This window comes from Cavia porcellus, unplaced genomic scaffold (assembly GCF_034190915.1).
Source record: "Cavia porcellus strain 051 isolate PalLab524CR breed Dunkin Hartley unplaced genomic scaffold, mCavPor4.1 scaffold_19, whole genome shotgun sequence".
In the NCBI taxonomy this organism is placed as follows: domain Eukaryota; kingdom Metazoa; phylum Chordata; class Mammalia; order Rodentia; family Caviidae; genus Cavia; species Cavia porcellus.
The window spans coordinates 60696707-60714635 of record NW_026947502.1 but is presented as its reverse complement, the minus strand read 5'-3'; the positions used below and the strand labels follow the sequence as shown (position 1 = coordinate 60714635).

Below are 17929 nucleotides of genomic sequence, written 5' to 3'. Positions count from 1 at the left end.
TTCACACCAAGTGACACAGTTCAGAGTTCTGCCTGGATCCTAAGAAAAACCCAAAACTACGTACCAAGTGCCCAGAAAGTCACCCTTCTCCCCGAGCAACTCCCACACAGCACCGTACCCAAGGCCCACCTGGCACGCATCAAAGAGGCGCATGCTTTCATCTGTGTCTCGGGCAACGTGCTCCCACTCTTCTCTGCCCCACTGTTTGGAATCCTTTCCAGGGTGTTCTCGTGTTTCTGGCTATTACCTCTTCTTGCTTCCATGGAAAACACAGAGCTCTCAGGCAAGGTTTCAGGAAAACACAAAAGACAGTCTCTTTGTGAATGTGGAAAGGCAGATTGGATAGTTTTGTCACTGGAAGTGAAACTGTTGTGTCCCTGAAGTGATGCAGAAGATGGCGAAGGAGCTGGCCCCAGGCTCAGGTAAGCCTCTGCCAACTTGCCCCAGGTCCAAGGATCAAACGGATGCAGAGCGATCATCTTCTGCAGGCAGCAGATCATTTTCTCCAAGTTTGGCCAACTCGAACAAATACCAAACTGGAGGTAGAGCACAGCAGTCAAGTGGTCTATGTTGGTTGCTTTATTTTCCTGTGAAGGAAACAAACAAACAGACAAAAGATAACCATAAACTGCAAAATGTTTTCCATTTATAAAAATGAAGATGCCTGAAAACCCAAATAGGATGTAACTTAGAAGTATCTTTCAATAGCTGTACAAGGCAAAAGAACGAAACATACCGATCTCCTTGGAAAGCAGACCTAGAGAAAGATGCACTCCCTAGCAAAACCGCTGCTGGTCGCAGTCAACGTCCTACCGACATAGCAACATGACAAGTCACGTGACAGTGACTGACACAGTCCAGCACCAAAAACATAAGTGAGTTTCTTTCTGATTTGTATTACAATCTCCTTTTTGGCCACATATCTGAAGACTCTAGCCAATTTTCTTAGGCCCTGGGCTAATGATTCCATTTTAATATTCCAAGCTTTCTAAAAACCCAAAAGGTAATTTCCTTGAGGATATGAACACACTCCACCTGCACATTTTCAACACTTCGTGCAGCATCGCAACAGAAACCAAATGCCTCCTACACTAACTAGTACCAAGGCCAGAGGAGGCTGCTTGGTGGCATCTGACCGGAGACTTTTCCAGATCTCCACAGCCAAAGTCACCACCCACTGCCTCCGCGGCCACGTGATGAATGCCCTCCATCGGGAAAAGCAGGCCTGCTCTCTGTGCGTTAGTGCCTCAGAGACAGGGCAGGAAGGTACCTTCTCGCTGAACTGAGGAGGCCTGGCCTGCGGCACCCAGGTCCAGCTCCACTCAGAGCTGCACCTGAGCACATGCCCAAATCCCCATACACGGCCCAGAGAGGCTGGGAGCCTGACAGTGCTAGGCCTTGCAGGCTCAGTACATTCCAGACTGAGGCAGAAGACAGGAAACAAAACCCCACACAGCTTACAGGAGAGACTGAGCCTCTCGAGAACAGACTCTACCTTGTCTCATTCTCCCATCTGTCCTCCTCACGCTCCTATGAGATCCGAAAGCCTCTGCTCCATGCTGACCTCCTAGACAGCACAGCTCGTGGGCCACCAACTGAGCAGTGAATCCCCTTCGATTTCTAATCAGGCATCACACAGCCTCCTGTCTTCAGTGCTTTGTGCTATTCAAAACAGGCTACGATTTTGGTGCTCTGGTTGTGATCACACGAGATTAACATACTCCTCATTGTAAACTAAATTCCATTTAAATTAATTTGAGGAATTTTTCCAAAATACTATACTCCTTTAAGAAAATGACAGTTACCATATTTTAAGTACTAACTACACGCAGAGCACTATTCCAAGTGTTTTACTCATTTAACCCAGAGAATCTTGTAAAACTCTATCATTCTCATTTTATAGACAAGGCAACCAAGTCACAAGAAGGTTAGGTATACTACAGTATAGACTTGCTGTCTATTTTGTTGAAAATTACATACTGACTTCTCCCCACACAGAATGTCAGAGGATAAAACCACAGGGAGAAAAAAAGACATGGATGAGAACAGCAAAAGAAAAAGGATCCCGAATAAGGAAGAAATTTTAGAACACAATACACGCAGTTAGCAGGCAGTAAGGGAGCCGCGTGACGGCAAGTGGCACTGGGGTAACGGCAGTGCCCCCCAGGCTGACATGCAGCCCCGGGCATGCAGACAGACCCCAGGGCCCTCTGGACCATGCTCTCCTGCCGGGGGCCCCTCCTGCTCTAGAGACCAGGCATCCATTCACAGCCATAAATCCTCCTCTCAGCCACAGACATAGGTACACTGAGGGGACCACAGGGACCACCAGCCCCCGCTGCACCTCCAGCTGTCACTGCCTGTGACCAGCAAGCGAGGCAAAGAGGCTGAGCCCCAGGGTGACAGGGGACAGGAAGGTGGCAGGGCAGCAGAGCAGCAATGGCTCTAGAGCAGGCACCGAAGCCCACTGCTGCAGCACACAGAGCAGGGAATCTAGGTGAGCTGGTTCATGCCCCCGGCTCACAGCTCTCAGTCAAGCTGGCTTGGCAAGGCGACTCGGGCCCCTTCTGCTTAAGAGGGAGCACAGTTAGTAAGGCACGGGAGGGCAAAGACAAACGGCACATTCCTGCTCTAGAGATCATTTCCACTGAGAGAGAGGAAACAAGAAAAAAGAAAGTGCCCAGTTGCGCTAATAGAGCTCGCAGTCCTGCGGTGGGCTCCTCGTGATGAGGTAGAGAAAGACCCTACAGGCAGGCCATGCCAATAGGGCTCACCAATGCCCTCGCAGGGCAATACTGTTCTTCACATGCTAAGACTGGGCGACCTGGACTAACTCCCATTTCAGTTTACACAAAACCTACACAAGTAAGCCACAACTGCCTTAATCTAAACACAAAACAGAATCTACAATTACAAACAACTGCCTTTCTTTACCCCTTAAAAAAGTTCTGCAAATTCTATTTAAAAATGAAAAGCACTTTTTATTGTTGTTGCTTGCTTTTTGAGACAGGGTCTTGCTATATAGCCCAGGCAGGTCTCAAACTCTCAGCGATCCTCCTGCCTCAGCCTCTTAAGAGCTGGGATTACAGTTATGCACCTCATGCGTGGCTATGAAAATGATTATTAAGCTCAGCTTGGTATTTAGTCATGTTTTTATAACTTTTTTCTATTTATAGGAATAATGTATGATTCATTGTAGAAATTTTGGAAAACAAAGCCTAAAATCTTAAAGAATAAAAGGGGGTGAGATCACTCGTAATGTATACACTCCTCAAAAGGGTAAAACCTGTGCAAATGAGATTTTTCCAAACCATGAAAATTTTTGAGCTTAACACAGAAAAAATATTAAAAGAAAGGATTATATTCAAATCTCCAAATTGTTCAAAATAAAATTCTAATGATTTCTTTTGCTTATCCAAACCCACTGATTCTGCTAATAAGAAATTTCTTTTTGCTTTGTTTCTAGAAAATAAACCGTTGACTGCCCTTGGTAAAGAAAAGTAATAAAAACACTTATAGGGAGTCACTGAAGTTGGATACTGATCACATGCTGGGGTAAAGGAAGGCCAGCTCTGCAAACACAGAAAGCCCAAAGCAAGCCATGCAAACACTTGTTCCAGCTCCAAGAAGACAAGGGGTCCAGGCCAACCCAGCAAACAAGTTGCTAGGCAGGGGGGTTGAAACTGACATCAGCCTTCTGAGGGTACAAATAAAGGTGTTGTAGTGGTTGAGCATCCCTTTTCTCCCATCAGGAGAGAAGGCTCCACCTGACCTCAGCTCTCTCCCTTTATTTTCTCATCCTCTCACCATCCTTCCCTCCCAGGAGCATCTAGAGTAGCAAGGGGCTGTAGGGAGCCGAGCGACAGCCCATAGCTGCCTCCCTGCCTCTCTCTCTCCTATGGGCACTGCGTCCGCCTCCATTAACCATAATCCTCTCTTGCTTACGTCACATACCCAGACGCGACAGTAACCCTGTTGTATTCATCCCCATAGCCTCTTCCTGTCCCACCTCCCGCCCTTGGCCTATAAAAGATGTAATCACTTCTGGAATAAACAGGGGGCTTGATCAGATTCTCTCAACTTGCTTCCATCTCTCTTTGTCTCCCCTATGTCTTTATTTAATCCCCGTTCCTGCTCCAGGTACACCCCACGGATTGATCCGCAGGCCGGATCAAGTGGCGCCCGACGTGGGGCTCCTGGCACGGAGTCAACGAGGGAGCCGTTCGAGACAGCCAGCTTAATTGAAAGTGAAAGCAAAGTGAACCAGAGACCGCAGTGAGGAGTGAGCAAACTGAATCAAGGATTAAAGCTAAAAGCAACAGGACATTAAATCTAGTACTGAGGCCTATGCAGACGATTACCCGGCATGCCTGACCGAGTCACGGTGAGTGAACGGCGACCCCATTCCCTTTCCCGGACATGGGTCAAGCATTGAGCGAACACGAATTGTTCGTGGGAGGCCTTATAAAGGCGTTAAAGACAAGAGAGGTAAGGGTTAGAACAAAAGAATTATTGCAGTATTTTCAATTTATTCATAAGGTTTGCCCCTGGTTCCCCCTAGAGGGTTCTATAGATACCAAGAGGTAGAATAGAGTAAGAGATGCTTTAAAAGATTATTATAGAGTTTTCGGTCCAGAAAAGGTGCCGGTGACCACCTTTACAATTTAATCTCTGAGCTGCTTGCCCAGCGGCATGCAGATCCTCAGATTGAGGAGACGGTCGCACAAGGTGAGGCCTGCCCTGCGCGACTCTGTTAATTCTACGTCAAAACCATCCTCAGAAAAATCTGAAGCCTCTGATTTCTCAGATGCAGAGGATGATGGCCTGTCAGAGGTCCTCCTACATGGCGATCTGCCGCCACTTCCTCCTGTTGACATGATCAACAGGTTCCAGGATGGTGGCCTGCCACCCCCCGTGCCTCCATGGGGAATTGGGGATTTATAAAAGCCTTTATACCCCGGCCTCTCTCGTTTTCAGGAGGTCAACTGGGAAAAACTAGCACAACAAGCCTCTACATATCACCCTGACCCTGTTGCAGCACCGGCCGCTATTAGACCGTCCCCTGACTATGATGATGCACTTAGCATCTGCCCTCAACCTTCTAGCACGTTAGCGGAATTAGAGCAAAGAAAAAGGGATCTTTTAAAACAGATACAGTTAGAAAAAGAATGCCAAAATCTTTCAATTTAATTGCAGGCCCTCCGAGCTACACAGCTTTATAGTGCCCTTGAGATGGCGCCTGCCTCCGGCAAGCCTCGTGGTGCTCTTAAAATGGCGCCTGCCTCCGGCAGCCAGCCCAAAATGGCATTCCCAGTTATGGAGGCCCTTGTTCCCCCGCGGGATGTTGAAGAGGGCACTGAACCACAAGCTGTTAGGATACACACACACACACCTCTCACCATGACAGCCTTAAAAGAGTTAAAGGCCGCAGTCTCTCAATATGGCCCGACTGCCGCCTACACCATTGCGGTTCTAGATTCTTTGACTCAGGGCTGGATTATTCCTAATGAGTGGAAAGACTTAGCAAAAGCCACCCTCTCCAGAGGCAATTATCTATTATGGAAATCTGAATTTTTTGATCAATGCGAGGGCATAGCCAGAGATAATGCCGCACGGCTAAACCCCTGGACTCTCACTATGCTTACAGGAACAGGAGATTTCACCACAAAAGAGACCCAAATGCGGTTCGATTCGGGCCTCTTTGCCCAGATTAATATGGCAGCCACTAGAGCGTGGAAACAGTTCCCCTCAGGAGGCGAGCCTACCTTACTCTCACCCAAATAAAACAAAAGCCTGAGGAGCCCTTTTCGGACTTTGTCGATCACCTCCTACAGGTGGCAGAGCGTCTTTTCAGCTCCACAGAAACAAACTCTGCCCTAGTCAAACAATTGGCTTATGAAAATGCAACCTCAGCTTGTCAGGCTGCAATTCGACCACATCGCAAAAAAGAGGACCTAGCGGGTTATATCCACTTATGTACAGATATTGGGCTGGTTTATCAAGGCCTAGCCATGGCCACGACACAACAAGGTTGCATAGTTAAACAGCCCCTCTCTCGTTCTAAAAAAGATGCCGCTTGTTTCAAATGTGGCCAAAGTGGCCACACGGCTTGTGATTGCAAAAGTAAAAATCAAAATCAGTCCTCTACAAAAAAACCAGGGCTATGTCCTAGATGCAAGCGAGGAGACCACTGGGCTAATGAGTGCAGATCCAAAAGAGATGTTCACCATAACCCTCTTCCCCCGCAGGGAAACAGGATACAGGGCCAGCCCCAGGCCCCCAATTTCGGACAAACCCCTGGAGCTCCAAGGTTTGTCCCAGCACAAAACAATCCATTTCAGACCTCTTCAGGGCAACCCCAGGGAGTGCAGGGTTGGACCTCTGTTCCACCTCCAACACAGTATTAAACCCTGACATGGGTGTCTAGGTCATGCCCTCAGGAATCTATGGCCCCCTCCCCCTGGGACTTTTGGACTTATTATTGGACGTAGTAGACTTATTATTGGACGTAGTAGCACTACACTTAAAGGATTACAAGTTCTGCCCGAGACAGTAGATAGTGATTACACAGGGGAAATAAAAGTCATGGTTTCTCCCCTTGTCGGTGTCATACCAGTTAGGACAAGGCAACGCCTTGCTCAATTGCTGCTACTGCCGTTGGCTCAAACGTCTAACAAATCCATAACTCCCTATAGGGGGGACTCCCTTCCTGGAACTTCTGATGTATATTGGGCCCAATGTATCTCCAAAGAAAAGCCCCTCATGACTCTATATTTACATGGAAAAAGTTTCTCAGGCCTCTTTGATATGGGCACAGATGTTACCATTATCAAAAAGGAGAAGTAGCCTACTGCCTGGCCTTTAGAAACAACCTTAACACACTTCCAAGGGATTGGACGCTCAAAAAATCCACAATGCAGTTCCAAACAACTGGTTTGGGGAGATCAAGAAGGTAATCAGGGACACTTACAACCTTATGTCATAGAGAGTCTGCCTCTTAATTTATGGGGAAGAGACCTACTCTCCCAAATGGGATTAATTATGGGAAGCCCTAATAATGTTGCAACAGTGCAAATGCTTAATAAGGGCTAGGAAAAAATAACATGGGCATTACTGATCCCATTATTCCCACCCCTAACAATGCCAAAGCTGGGTTAGGCCATTTTTCATAGGGGCCATTGACACTCCTGCAATCCATGCTAAACAAATTACATGGCTATCAGAAGAGCCGGTATGGGTCGATCAGTGGACCCTTACCTCTGAAAAACTTATGGCTGCTCAACAGCTGGTGCAGGACCAGTTAAATGCAGGCCACAGGGGCTGGGGATTTAGCTCAGCAGCATAAGCGCCTGCCTTGCAAGCAGGCAGTCGTGAGTTTGATCCCTGGTACTGATAAAAAGGAAAAAGACAAAAAAAAAAATTTAAAAAAAAATGCAGGCCACATAATACCTAGTGATTCACCATGGAATACTCCCATTTTTGTCATTAAAAAAAATCAGGTAAATGGAGGCTACTACAAGACCTCAGGGTGATAAACAAGACTATGGTCATAATGGGGCCATTACAGCCAGGCCTCCCTTCACCTAGTGCTATACCTTTAGGTTATTTTAAAATTGTTATAGATCTTAAAGATTGCTTTTTTTCTATTCCCTTGCATCCAGATGACCAAAAACGTTTTGCCTTTAGCCTTCCATCAATTAATTTCAGAGCATCTATGCACAGATTTCAATGGTGAGTCCTCCCACAAGGGATGGCTAATTCCCCTATGCTATGTCAGTCTTTTGTAGCCACTGCGATACAGCCAGTCAGAGATCATTGGCCACATATCTATATTACCCATTATATAGACGATATCTTCTTGGCAGGAGATGACCAAAACCAAACCCTATGGTGCTACCAGGGCTTACAGGTTGCCTTACAAGAGGCTGGACTTCAAATAGCCCCTGATAAAGTACAGTTTACTGATCCATATACATACTTGGGTTTTCAGTTACGTGGCACTCAAGTACTCTCTCCAAAGCCCCAACTGAGGCTTGATGGCCTCAGAACACTTCATGACTTCCAAAAACTATTGGGAGACATTAATTGGTTCATACCATTTTTAAAACTAACTAAACATGATTTACAGCCCCTTTATGAGCTGCTTCGGGGAGACATAGATCCAACCTCCCCCTGAGAGCTTACACCTCATGCCAGGAGAGCGCTCAGTAAAGTAGAAGACGCTATTGCTCAACAAACTGTTTCCTTTATGTACTACAATGAGCCTTTACAATTTCTCATTTTTAATACAAAGCTTTGTCCCACAGCAGTGTTCTGGCAACAAGCTCCCTTCATGTGGGTCCATTTATCAGTCTCCCCAAAAAGAACACTCCTGCTTTATTTCCAGGCTGTCTCAGACCTAATAATTCAGGGTAGAAAGCAAGGAAAATGTTATTTTGGCAAAGAACCAGACATTATCATTCAACCTTTTACAAAGGACCAAATAGATTGGCTACTTCAGACTACGGAAGTGTGGCTTATTGCCTTAGCTTCCTTTTCAGGGACTATCGACAATCATTACCCTCCAAATAAGCTGGCTGACTTTGCCAACCGTCACCCATTTATATTCCCTAAGATCACAGCTCCACAACCTCTTCCAGGGGCCCTGGTGTTATTCACTGATGGCTCCTCCTCCGGCAGGGCTGCTTATGTATCCCAAGACAATGTTTTTACCCTCCAGACACCTCCTCTGCCCAATCAGCAGAGTTACAAGCTATTCTTGCAGCCTTTACCGCTTACTCCGACCGACTCTTTAATTTGTATACTGACAGTGCTTACCTTGCTCAGTCTGTTCCATTATTGGAGACTGTTGCTACCATCTGTCATGCTTCCCCAGCTGCAAATTTGTTCAAACAATTACAACACTTCATATGGCTTCGCCGTCATAAGTTCTTTATTGGTCATGTGCAGGCCCATTCCAACCTCCCTGGGCCCCTTGCCTGAGGAAATCATTTGGCTGATGTTGCTGTACGAGCACAGGTTTTTATGACTCATGACTCCAAGGTGTCTGAGGCCCAACAGGCCCATCAGCTACACCACCTCAATGCTCACACCCTCCGCCTCCTCCACAAAATTACCTGTGAGCAAGCCAGACAAATTGTAAAAAATTGCCCCTCTTGTGCTATCCATTTACCTGTTCAACACCTAGGAGTCAACTCAAGAGGTTTAATCCCTAGCACCTTGTGGCAAATGGACGTTACTCATTTCTTTTTTTTTTTTTTTTCCTTTTTTTTTTTTATTCTTTTTTTTTTGTCTTTTTCCTTTTTATCGGTACCAGGGATCGAACTCACGACTGCCTGCTTGTAAGGCAGGCGCTTATGCCGCTGAGCTAAATCCCCAGCCCCGTCTTTTTCCTTTTTATCAGTACCAGGGATGGAACTCACGACTGCCTGCTTTCAAGGCAGGTGCTTATGCCGCTGAGCTAAATCCCCAGCCCCGGACGTTACTCATTTCAATGAGTTTGACAACCTAAAATATATACATGTCATTATTGGCACATACAGTGACTTCATTTTTGCCACTCTCCAGACTGGAGAAACCGCCAGGCACATTTTAGCCCATATGCCATCAGCCTTCTCAGTTCTGGGATGTCCTCAACAGCTCAAGACCGATAATGGCCCTGGCTATACCAGCACCTCCTTCGCTCAATTTTGCAAGCGCCTTAATATTCTCCACACCACAGGTATACCTTATAATCCTCAGGGACAAGGCATTGTTGAACATGCGCATCGTTCCCTTAAATTCACCATAGATAAAATAAAAAGGGAGACATGGTACCCAACCCAGGGGTCTCCTAGAAATGTCCTTTCACATGCTCTTTTTATTTTAAATTTTCTGACCCTGGATGCTTCAGGATGCTCCACGGCATCTTGGAGCTCAAACTCAAACATGGTTTGCGTCTTTATGGAGGGACCCACTAACCAATATGTGGAATGGCCCCGACCCAGTCCTTATCTGGGGACGAGGTTCAGTGTGTGTTTACTCTCAACAAGAGAGAGAAGCTAGATGGCTACCTGAGCACCTCATAAAACAAGTAGACAGTTCTTCAAAGACCCCATATAACGCCCAGGAATAATGTCATTTCCTGAGGCACAATCCCGTGTTCTCTTACAGGTGACACAACTCCCCTGAGCCCTATGCTGTCTACTCAGCCTTCTCCTTGAGCCATACCACCCCGCCAAACAGACTACAACTGCTGACAGCCATGCACAGAACCCCTGTGACTGCGGAAGAGGCTCTTCTCGGTCTGGAGGAACATACACCAGCCAAATAGACTGCGTCCAGTGTTATGTGAGGCAAGCTCCAAGACATAGGAGAATGACTTCAACAGAGACACCAACAAATGGCTGCCAGCCCCTTCTCAATATGTGTGTGTGTGTGTGTGGGGGGAGCTTTTCCCTTACCTAGCGCCCCTTTTGGGTCCCCTAGCTGCCCTATTGCTTCTCCTTTCTGTGAGTCCTTGTATTTTTCAGAGGATTATGACGCTCATTAATAACCGGATAGACACGTTTATGGCAAAGCCCATTCAGGTACACTATCATCAGCTGGAGATGGCAGATCAACAAACCTACCAGGAAGGAATTCCCACGAGTGGCCCATATGACGATGCAGCCTAACTGCCCTGGGGCAATGGACAGGCAGTCAGAGACAGGCAACTAGGACATGCATGTTAATTCCATCGGCCACCTAAGACAGGCACAGGACCAACTGCTGTTCTGCAAGCCCATGACAGGTAAGGCCTGGTTGGGTTCATGCAATGAGGTCTTTGACCTAAGACAGACGCTGTCCGGCAGGGCCTGCCATACTCCTGATTAAATAATATAGAAAGGGAAGAGATGTAGGGAGCCCCATTGCTGTCTCCCTGCCTAGCTCTCTCCTATGGGCACTGCGTCTGCCTACATTAACCATAATCCTCTCCTGCTTATGTCACATACCCGGACATGACAGTGACCCTGTTATATTCATCCCCATAGCCTCTTCCTGTCCCACCTCCCACCCTTGGCTGGAATAAACAGTGGGCTTGATCGGATTCTCTCGACTTGCTTCCATCTCTCTTTGTCTCCCCTATGTCTTTATTTAATCCCCATTCCTGCTCCAGGTACACCCCACGGATTGATCCGCAGGCCGGATCAACAGGCTGCTACAACCACTCACCAAGTTGGAAGCGATCTCCAGTGCCTCCAGGTGCCTTCCCAAGTGAGCCAGACAGCGAGCCTGGGATTCCTGGACGTCTCTTCTCATGGCAAAGTTGGTAGGGGACAAGTTGTCAGAGATGCTGGAATATTCCTGTAGCGCTTTCTGCAAAAGGGGGTTGGGGGAAGTGCCCAGTTATATGTCTGCATGTGCTGTAACTGACAGCCAAGACCCCACTTCAAGCCACATAGTCCCACGCACTGACTCCCACCTGATACTCTTGACGTCTGTACGCCAGATCTCCTCTGAACTTCTTGACAGTGAGAACTTCCACATCATCACTGCTCTCTGTTTCTTCATCAAACCACTAGAAGTCACGAAAAGAGCACATTACTGAGAGGGAAGCCATGCTTTTCCATCTCACAATTAGAAGTGATTTCCATAATATAGCTGGTTAAACTTTTACAAAACAGACAGTTCTTCAGGATGAAACTGAGGGGAAACACTAGGCAAAGACAGACAATTTCAGTGATGGCCTAGTTTTTATTAAAATGGTCACAGGTGGGCAAGGCCCCACCAGCAACCCCCAACCAGCTGGGGACTGTCAATACACTGCGTGGAGTCTGCCGAAGGTCCAGCTAGTGTATGCCACCCCAGCCAGGAAGCATCACTGCACCCCACTGGACCTGGTGAAGCCATGCCCAGTAACTGCAACCAGCCAGACAGCATCAGTACACCACGTGGATGGGGCCTGCTAAAGGTCTGACCAGCACTCCACTCAGTCTCAGTGCACTGCAGGGCCTGGGAAAGGCCTGCCTAATACCCCCCACTCAGCCAGGAAGAACTCCTCCAGAATGACAGCCATTGCCAACTCAGGAAGCAACTGGGACTTTGCGTTTGGCTGCTCCAGGGGAATACAGGAAAATCATAAAACAAAAGAGCAAAATGCAATCTCAAAGCTCCAGCCTATTCCAACAATTCCAAGAGACAGGAACACAGAAGACAGTGTAAGTCACACACCTGAAATTTCTGAAATGACAGCAACTAAAGTAAAGAAACAACTCCATGAAGCTGTAAAGGAAATCAGATCAGAAATAATCTCCAAGGTAAAATGAGAAATGATAAACGTAATGAAAGACATAGTTAAAAAAAATAGAGGAGCATTGGAAAATAATGGAAACCTTGAATGAACAATATAGGAAAAATTTAGAAGGCATGAAACAGATTCAAAGAGATATCCAAGAAATGAAAAATTCCATCAAATGCTGGCAAAGTCACCTGAATGAATGTGAAGATAGACTTTGAGACCTTGAAGATAAGACTGCAGCTAGTAATCGGAAAAGGAAAGATCTTTTAAAAATAACAAGGAAACAAGAAATAACAATTCAACAGTTGCAAGACAATGCAAAGGAAAACAATATAAGAATGATAGATGTAAATGAAAAAGGCGACAACACAAATGATATAAAGAGAATAGCAGAAAATTTCTCAAGCATGGGAAAAGAAACTGACATACAGATAAGAGAAGCATATAGAACTCCAATTAGCCATAACCAAAAAATCTACACCCAGACATATATAATAATCAACATTCCAGAAATTCAACAAAGAAAAGCCCAGGTCCTGATGGATTCACTGCTGAATTCTACAAGAAATTTAGGGAAAACTTAATGCCAACACTCCACAAACTCTTCAGTGAAATTAAAACGGAAGCAATTCTCCCAAACTCATTCTGGAAGCAAGTATTACCTTAATACCAAAACCAGAGAAAGATCCAACCAAAAAATAAAACTATAGGCCAGTCTCCCTAATGAACACAGATGTAAAAATCCTCAATAAAATACAAGCAAACAGAATGCAGCAAATCATCAAGAAGATTAAACACCACAACCAAGTGGATTCATTCTAGGAATACAAGGATGGTTCAATAAATATAATCAATAAATATAATATCCTATCAATAGAGCCAAAGACAAAAATCACATGATCATCTCAATAGATGCAAAAAAGCATTTGACAAAGTCCAACACTCATTCATGATAAAAACTCCATGGAAAATCGGAATAGATGGTCTTTGCCTCAATCTGATAGAAGCCATATATGATAAACCAACAGCCAACAGCCTCCTAAATGGACAAAAAATGAAAGCTTCAACCTAAAATCAGGAACAAGACAAGAATGTCCATTATCACCACTCCTATTCAATATAGTTCTAGAAATATTAGCCAGAGCAATCAGATGAGAGAGCCAGAGAGAGAGAAATAAAAGGAATAAGGATAGGAATGGAAGAAGTTAAATTATCATTATTTGCAGAGGACATGATACTCTACATAAAAGACCCCCAACACTCCATTAAAATACCTGTAGATGTAATAACCAAATTCAGTAATGTAGCTGGATACAAAGTCAACACTCAAAAATCACAGGGGCTGGGATTATAGCTCAGTGGCAAAACGCCTGTCTGGGAAGCACAAGTTTGTGAATTCAATCCCCTGTACCAAAAATAATAGATAAATAAAAATCAATAGCATTGCTGTACACAAACAACAAACTCACTGAGAGAGAAATAAGGGAAACCACACCTTTCACAATAGCATCCAAAAAATGAAATACTTAGGAATCAATTTAACAAAGGAAGTAAAAGATCTATACATTGAAAATTACAGTGCTTTGAAGAAAGAAAGCAAAGAGGATTTCAGAGAATGGAAAGACATTCCTTGTTCATGGATACAAAGAACAAACATTGTGAAAATGGCCATTCTCCCAAACTGTTATACAGATTTAATGCAATTCCAATCAAAACACCACTAGCCTACCTCACAGATCTAGAGGAATTGTTCCTAAAATTCACCTGGAACCAGAAGAGGCCTAGAATAGCAAAGACAATTCTAGGCAACAAAAGGCAAAGCAGGACGCATCAAAATCCCTGGCTTGAAATTATACCATAAAGCTCTGTGATAAAATCAGCAGGTACTAGAATAAAAATTGAGCTGAAGATCAATGGAATAGATTAGAAAATATAATCACAGCTACAAACACACTTAGGCACCTTATCTTTGATAAAAGGGCCAAACATAGTCACTGGAAGAAAGAAAGCCTCTTTAATAAACGGTGCTGGAAAAACTGGCTCTTCATATGCTGAAAACTAAAACCAGACTCATGCCTATCACCATACACTAAGCTAAAATCAAAATGGATCAAAGATCTAAATATTAAAACAGAAACACTAAATATGCTGGAAGGCAAAGTAGGTAGAAATCATGAAGACATAGGAGTTGGGACAGAATTTATGAACAAAAATCAAACTGCATAGGAAATACTTCCCAGAATCAACACCTGGGATTCATCTTATTAAAAATTTTTTGCATGCCAAAAGAAATCTCTAACAGAGTGAAAAGAAAACCCACAAATTAGGGGAAAAAAATCTTAGCCAACTATGCCTCAGACAAAGGACTTCTATCCAAAACATATAAAGAATTTAAAAAAAAAAAAATCAAGCCTCCAAAATTCAAAGACCCAACCCAAAAATGGGATCTGAGATAAATGCACAGTTCTCAGATAAAGAAATACAAATGGCAAATAAACATATGAAAAAATGTTCAGTATCACTGGTCACCTGAGAAAGGCAAATTAAAATAATGCCAAGATTCCATCTCACTCCAGAAAGAATGGCCAAGATCAAGAAATCAATAAACAACAAATGGTGGAGAGGCTGTGGGGAAAAAGGAACTCTTCTACACTCTTCTGCACTGTTGGTGGGAGTGTAGACTGTGCAACCACTGTGGAGGTTCTTCAAAAAAGCTAGGATTGGGGCTGGGGATTTAGCTCAGCGGCTTAAGTGCCTGCCTTGCAAGCAAGTGGTCGTGAGTTCAATCCCCAGTACCAATAAAACAAAAAGCTAGGATTACAGGTCCCATTTGACCCAGCTATCCTGCTTCTGGGCATATTCCCAGAAGAACTGAAAACATCATTACCACAGTGATGTATCTGCACCGATGTTTACAGCACCACAATTTGTAACAGCCAAATCTTGGAAACAACCCAAATGTCCACCAATCACAGAATAGATAAAAAAGATATGATATTTTTATACAATGGAATACTACTCAGCTATAAACGGATCAAATCAAGGCATGTATAGGTAAATGGATGAGACTTAAGACCATATTCATAAGTGAAATAAATCAGACTCACATGTGTAAACACTGTATTGTCTCCCTGGTGAAAGAAACTGAAAGACTAAATAAGATCCAAAATCTACAATAAATGAAAAGGTGAAAGAGCAAGAAACTGCTCAAAGGGGAAAAATAACTGGGACAGGTGAAAGGAGAAAAGAAGGAAGAGAAAAAATAGATTTGTGTGTGTGTGTGTCTGTGAGAGAGAGAGAGACAGTGTGTGAATACACACACACACCCTCAAAAGATAGCTAGGAGATGACTATACTATACTAATTCTATTAGTTCTTGGAAGAGAACAGTGAAAACTTACTAGATCAGTTTTGTATGTCTATATCTGGTAATCTAAGCAACTCTTTTGAAGGTTACAATATGCAATATAAAACCACTGTTAAATTCCTAAGATCTTGTTTTGAAAGCCTATATTGTTATTGTTTTGCGTTTTCGTTGTTGTCTCTTTTGCTTTTTTTTCCTTTTCTGTGTATATTTTTTTCCTCTTTAAAACAAATAAAATAAAATATTCACACGCAATAAAACACTCAGAAAAGCATAATCTTTCTAATACATGGTGTGCTGCCTGGGAACCTATGATGGTATCACCCCAATTCACTGTGTTTTTGTGTGTTTTGTCTTTTGGTTTTTTTGAGGAGACAGGGTCTTGCTATGTAGTTCAGGCTGGCTTTGAACTCACTCTGTAGCCAAGCTGACCTCCAACTTGCAGCCATCCTGAGTGCTGGGAACGCAGCTGTGCATCACCACACTCAGCAGTCTGATTCTTTTTTTTTTTTTTTTTTTTCTGTCTTTTTCATTTTTATCGGTACCGGAGATCGAACTCACAACTGCCTGCTTGCAAGGCAGGTACTTATGCCACTAAGCTAAATCCCCAGCCCCAGCACTCTGATTCTTATAGCACAACTTCAGAGTGGCAGCAACAGGGACTGACAATTCTTTAGGTAAAGGACACAAGAGAGAAGAGTGACTGTCGCAGTGCTAGTAGGGATGCACTGTAAAGGCACAAAAGTGGAATCTAAGCAAAGGAAATAGAAACAAAGGCCAAAAGGAGGCTTCAAGGTAACTGAGTAGTGTTTGTAAAATCAAAGTAGGAGGCAATGTCCACCTGGGAGACTTGCTGAGTATTTTATTGCCTATGAACATTTTATTTTATTTGTTTTAAAGAGAGGGATTTAGTTCAGCAGTATAAGCCACCTGCCTGGCAAGTGCAAGGTCATGAGTTCGATCCCCAGTACCAAAAATAAAAATAAAGAGGGGAAAAAAAAAATACACAGAGACTTTACTGACTTAAGTCCTCTGGATAGAAAGGAAAGACTAAAATTTCTTAATCATTGAAAAAGAAGAACATAAGCTATGAGGACAAGCACTGTGTGTGGTTTTCCAGCTCCAAAGAAATGTCATACTCCCTTTAACCCACAGCAAAGCACACTATGGCTGAAGAAAATCTATCACTAGTTAACACTATTAATTCAATACAACAACATCTGTGACTGCTCCATTACCACCATCCTCTCGAAGGATGGCCTGAGTATCAGCATCCCTCTTAACACAGGCATCTCTCGAAGGCCCCATCTATCTAAGTGGATAGAGTTAGGAACCATTTTTCTGTTCTCCCTCAAGCACTGCGTCCCTCTAGGAACTGGCTGTCTCTGGTTTTTCTCCAGTCACACTGTTTTAGATTAGCCACTCCCAACTTTATGCACAGTCACCTATAAACTGCCTCTCACTTATCCTACTGGAGAAGGCCAAGTAAAGCAGGCTTTCTAGTAACTATTTTTATTCTCCCACAGGCCCGGAAGAATACACAGACAAGGCCTTCAAATACCACCTTCTGACAAAAGGAGGCAAGAACAGTGTGAACAAGGGTGGGAGTCCACGTGCACCGTAAACCTCCTGTCCTTGCAGCATCTGAGCAGACTTTGAACAGGAATCTTCCAACCCAAACTCCTAGGAAACCAGTACAACCTGACTAATGGCTCTGAGTGCCTGTGTCAGCGGCATACTTTCACACTCCTGTATCACACACAATGTAACAGATTGGACTTTTACTCCCTCAGTACTGTACACAGCACATCACAACCAAGTATTTCCATAGACATCATTTCACACCCATGATAAACCTGTGAGCAAGTTTGTTTGAAGACAGGGTGTCATTGTGTAGCCTAGGTAAACCTTCAAGTCAAGATCCTCCTGTCTCAGCCTCCTGACTACTGGTATTAGAGGCACGTGCCACCATCTCCTACTGTACCACTTCTGCCAAACTTTAAATAAGGAACTGATATCCTAAAGTGCCACTGGTAACCACTTCTAACCTGGTTTTATAGTACTCCTCCATTCGCGGTGCCAGCCCGTTCCCTAATAGTTTACACAGCTGGGTACTGGCGGTATGCTAAACGATTGCACGTGATCAGGGGAAATGCACTTGAAACAAAACCACAGCTGAGCAGCGCCCGGCATCTTCTAGCCACACCTGCTGAGGGAGATGAGGGGAGGGGTTCGTATGTGCTCCGCAAATGCTAGCCACTAGTGAGGCGAGGGTTACCCTCGCGAGCGGAGACAGAGCTACCACG

At 44.4% G+C, this 17929-nt stretch overlaps 2 protein-coding genes across 10 annotated transcripts in view; both read right to left on the bottom strand.

The window, feature by feature from the left end:
• CUNH8orf76 (chromosome unknown C8orf76 homolog) overlaps positions 1–17929 on the bottom strand; it is a 30569-nt gene that overhangs the window by 12208 nt on the left and 432 nt on the right. For both annotated transcript variants that reach the window (XM_063231147.1, XM_003467389.5), the window contains exons 2-4: positions 11444–11539; positions 11194–11337; positions 130–587 (exon numbers count right to left, since the gene is read on the bottom strand). In XM_063231147.1, the coding sequence (XP_063087217.1) occupies positions 130–587; positions 11194–11337; positions 11444–11539 (698 nt within the window). The remainder of the gene's footprint in view (positions 1–129; positions 588–11193; positions 11338–11443; positions 11540–17929) is intronic.
• Zhx1 (zinc fingers and homeoboxes 1) overlaps positions 11193–17929 on the bottom strand; it is a 41492-nt gene continuing 34755 nt past the window's right edge. For all 8 annotated transcript variants that reach the window (XM_063231142.1, XM_063231146.1, XM_063231140.1 and 5 more), the window contains 2 exons: positions 11444–11539; positions 11193–11337 (listed from right to left, as the gene is read on the bottom strand). The gene's annotated coding sequence lies outside the window, so the exon portion shown is untranslated. The remainder of the gene's footprint in view (positions 11338–11443; positions 11540–17929) is intronic.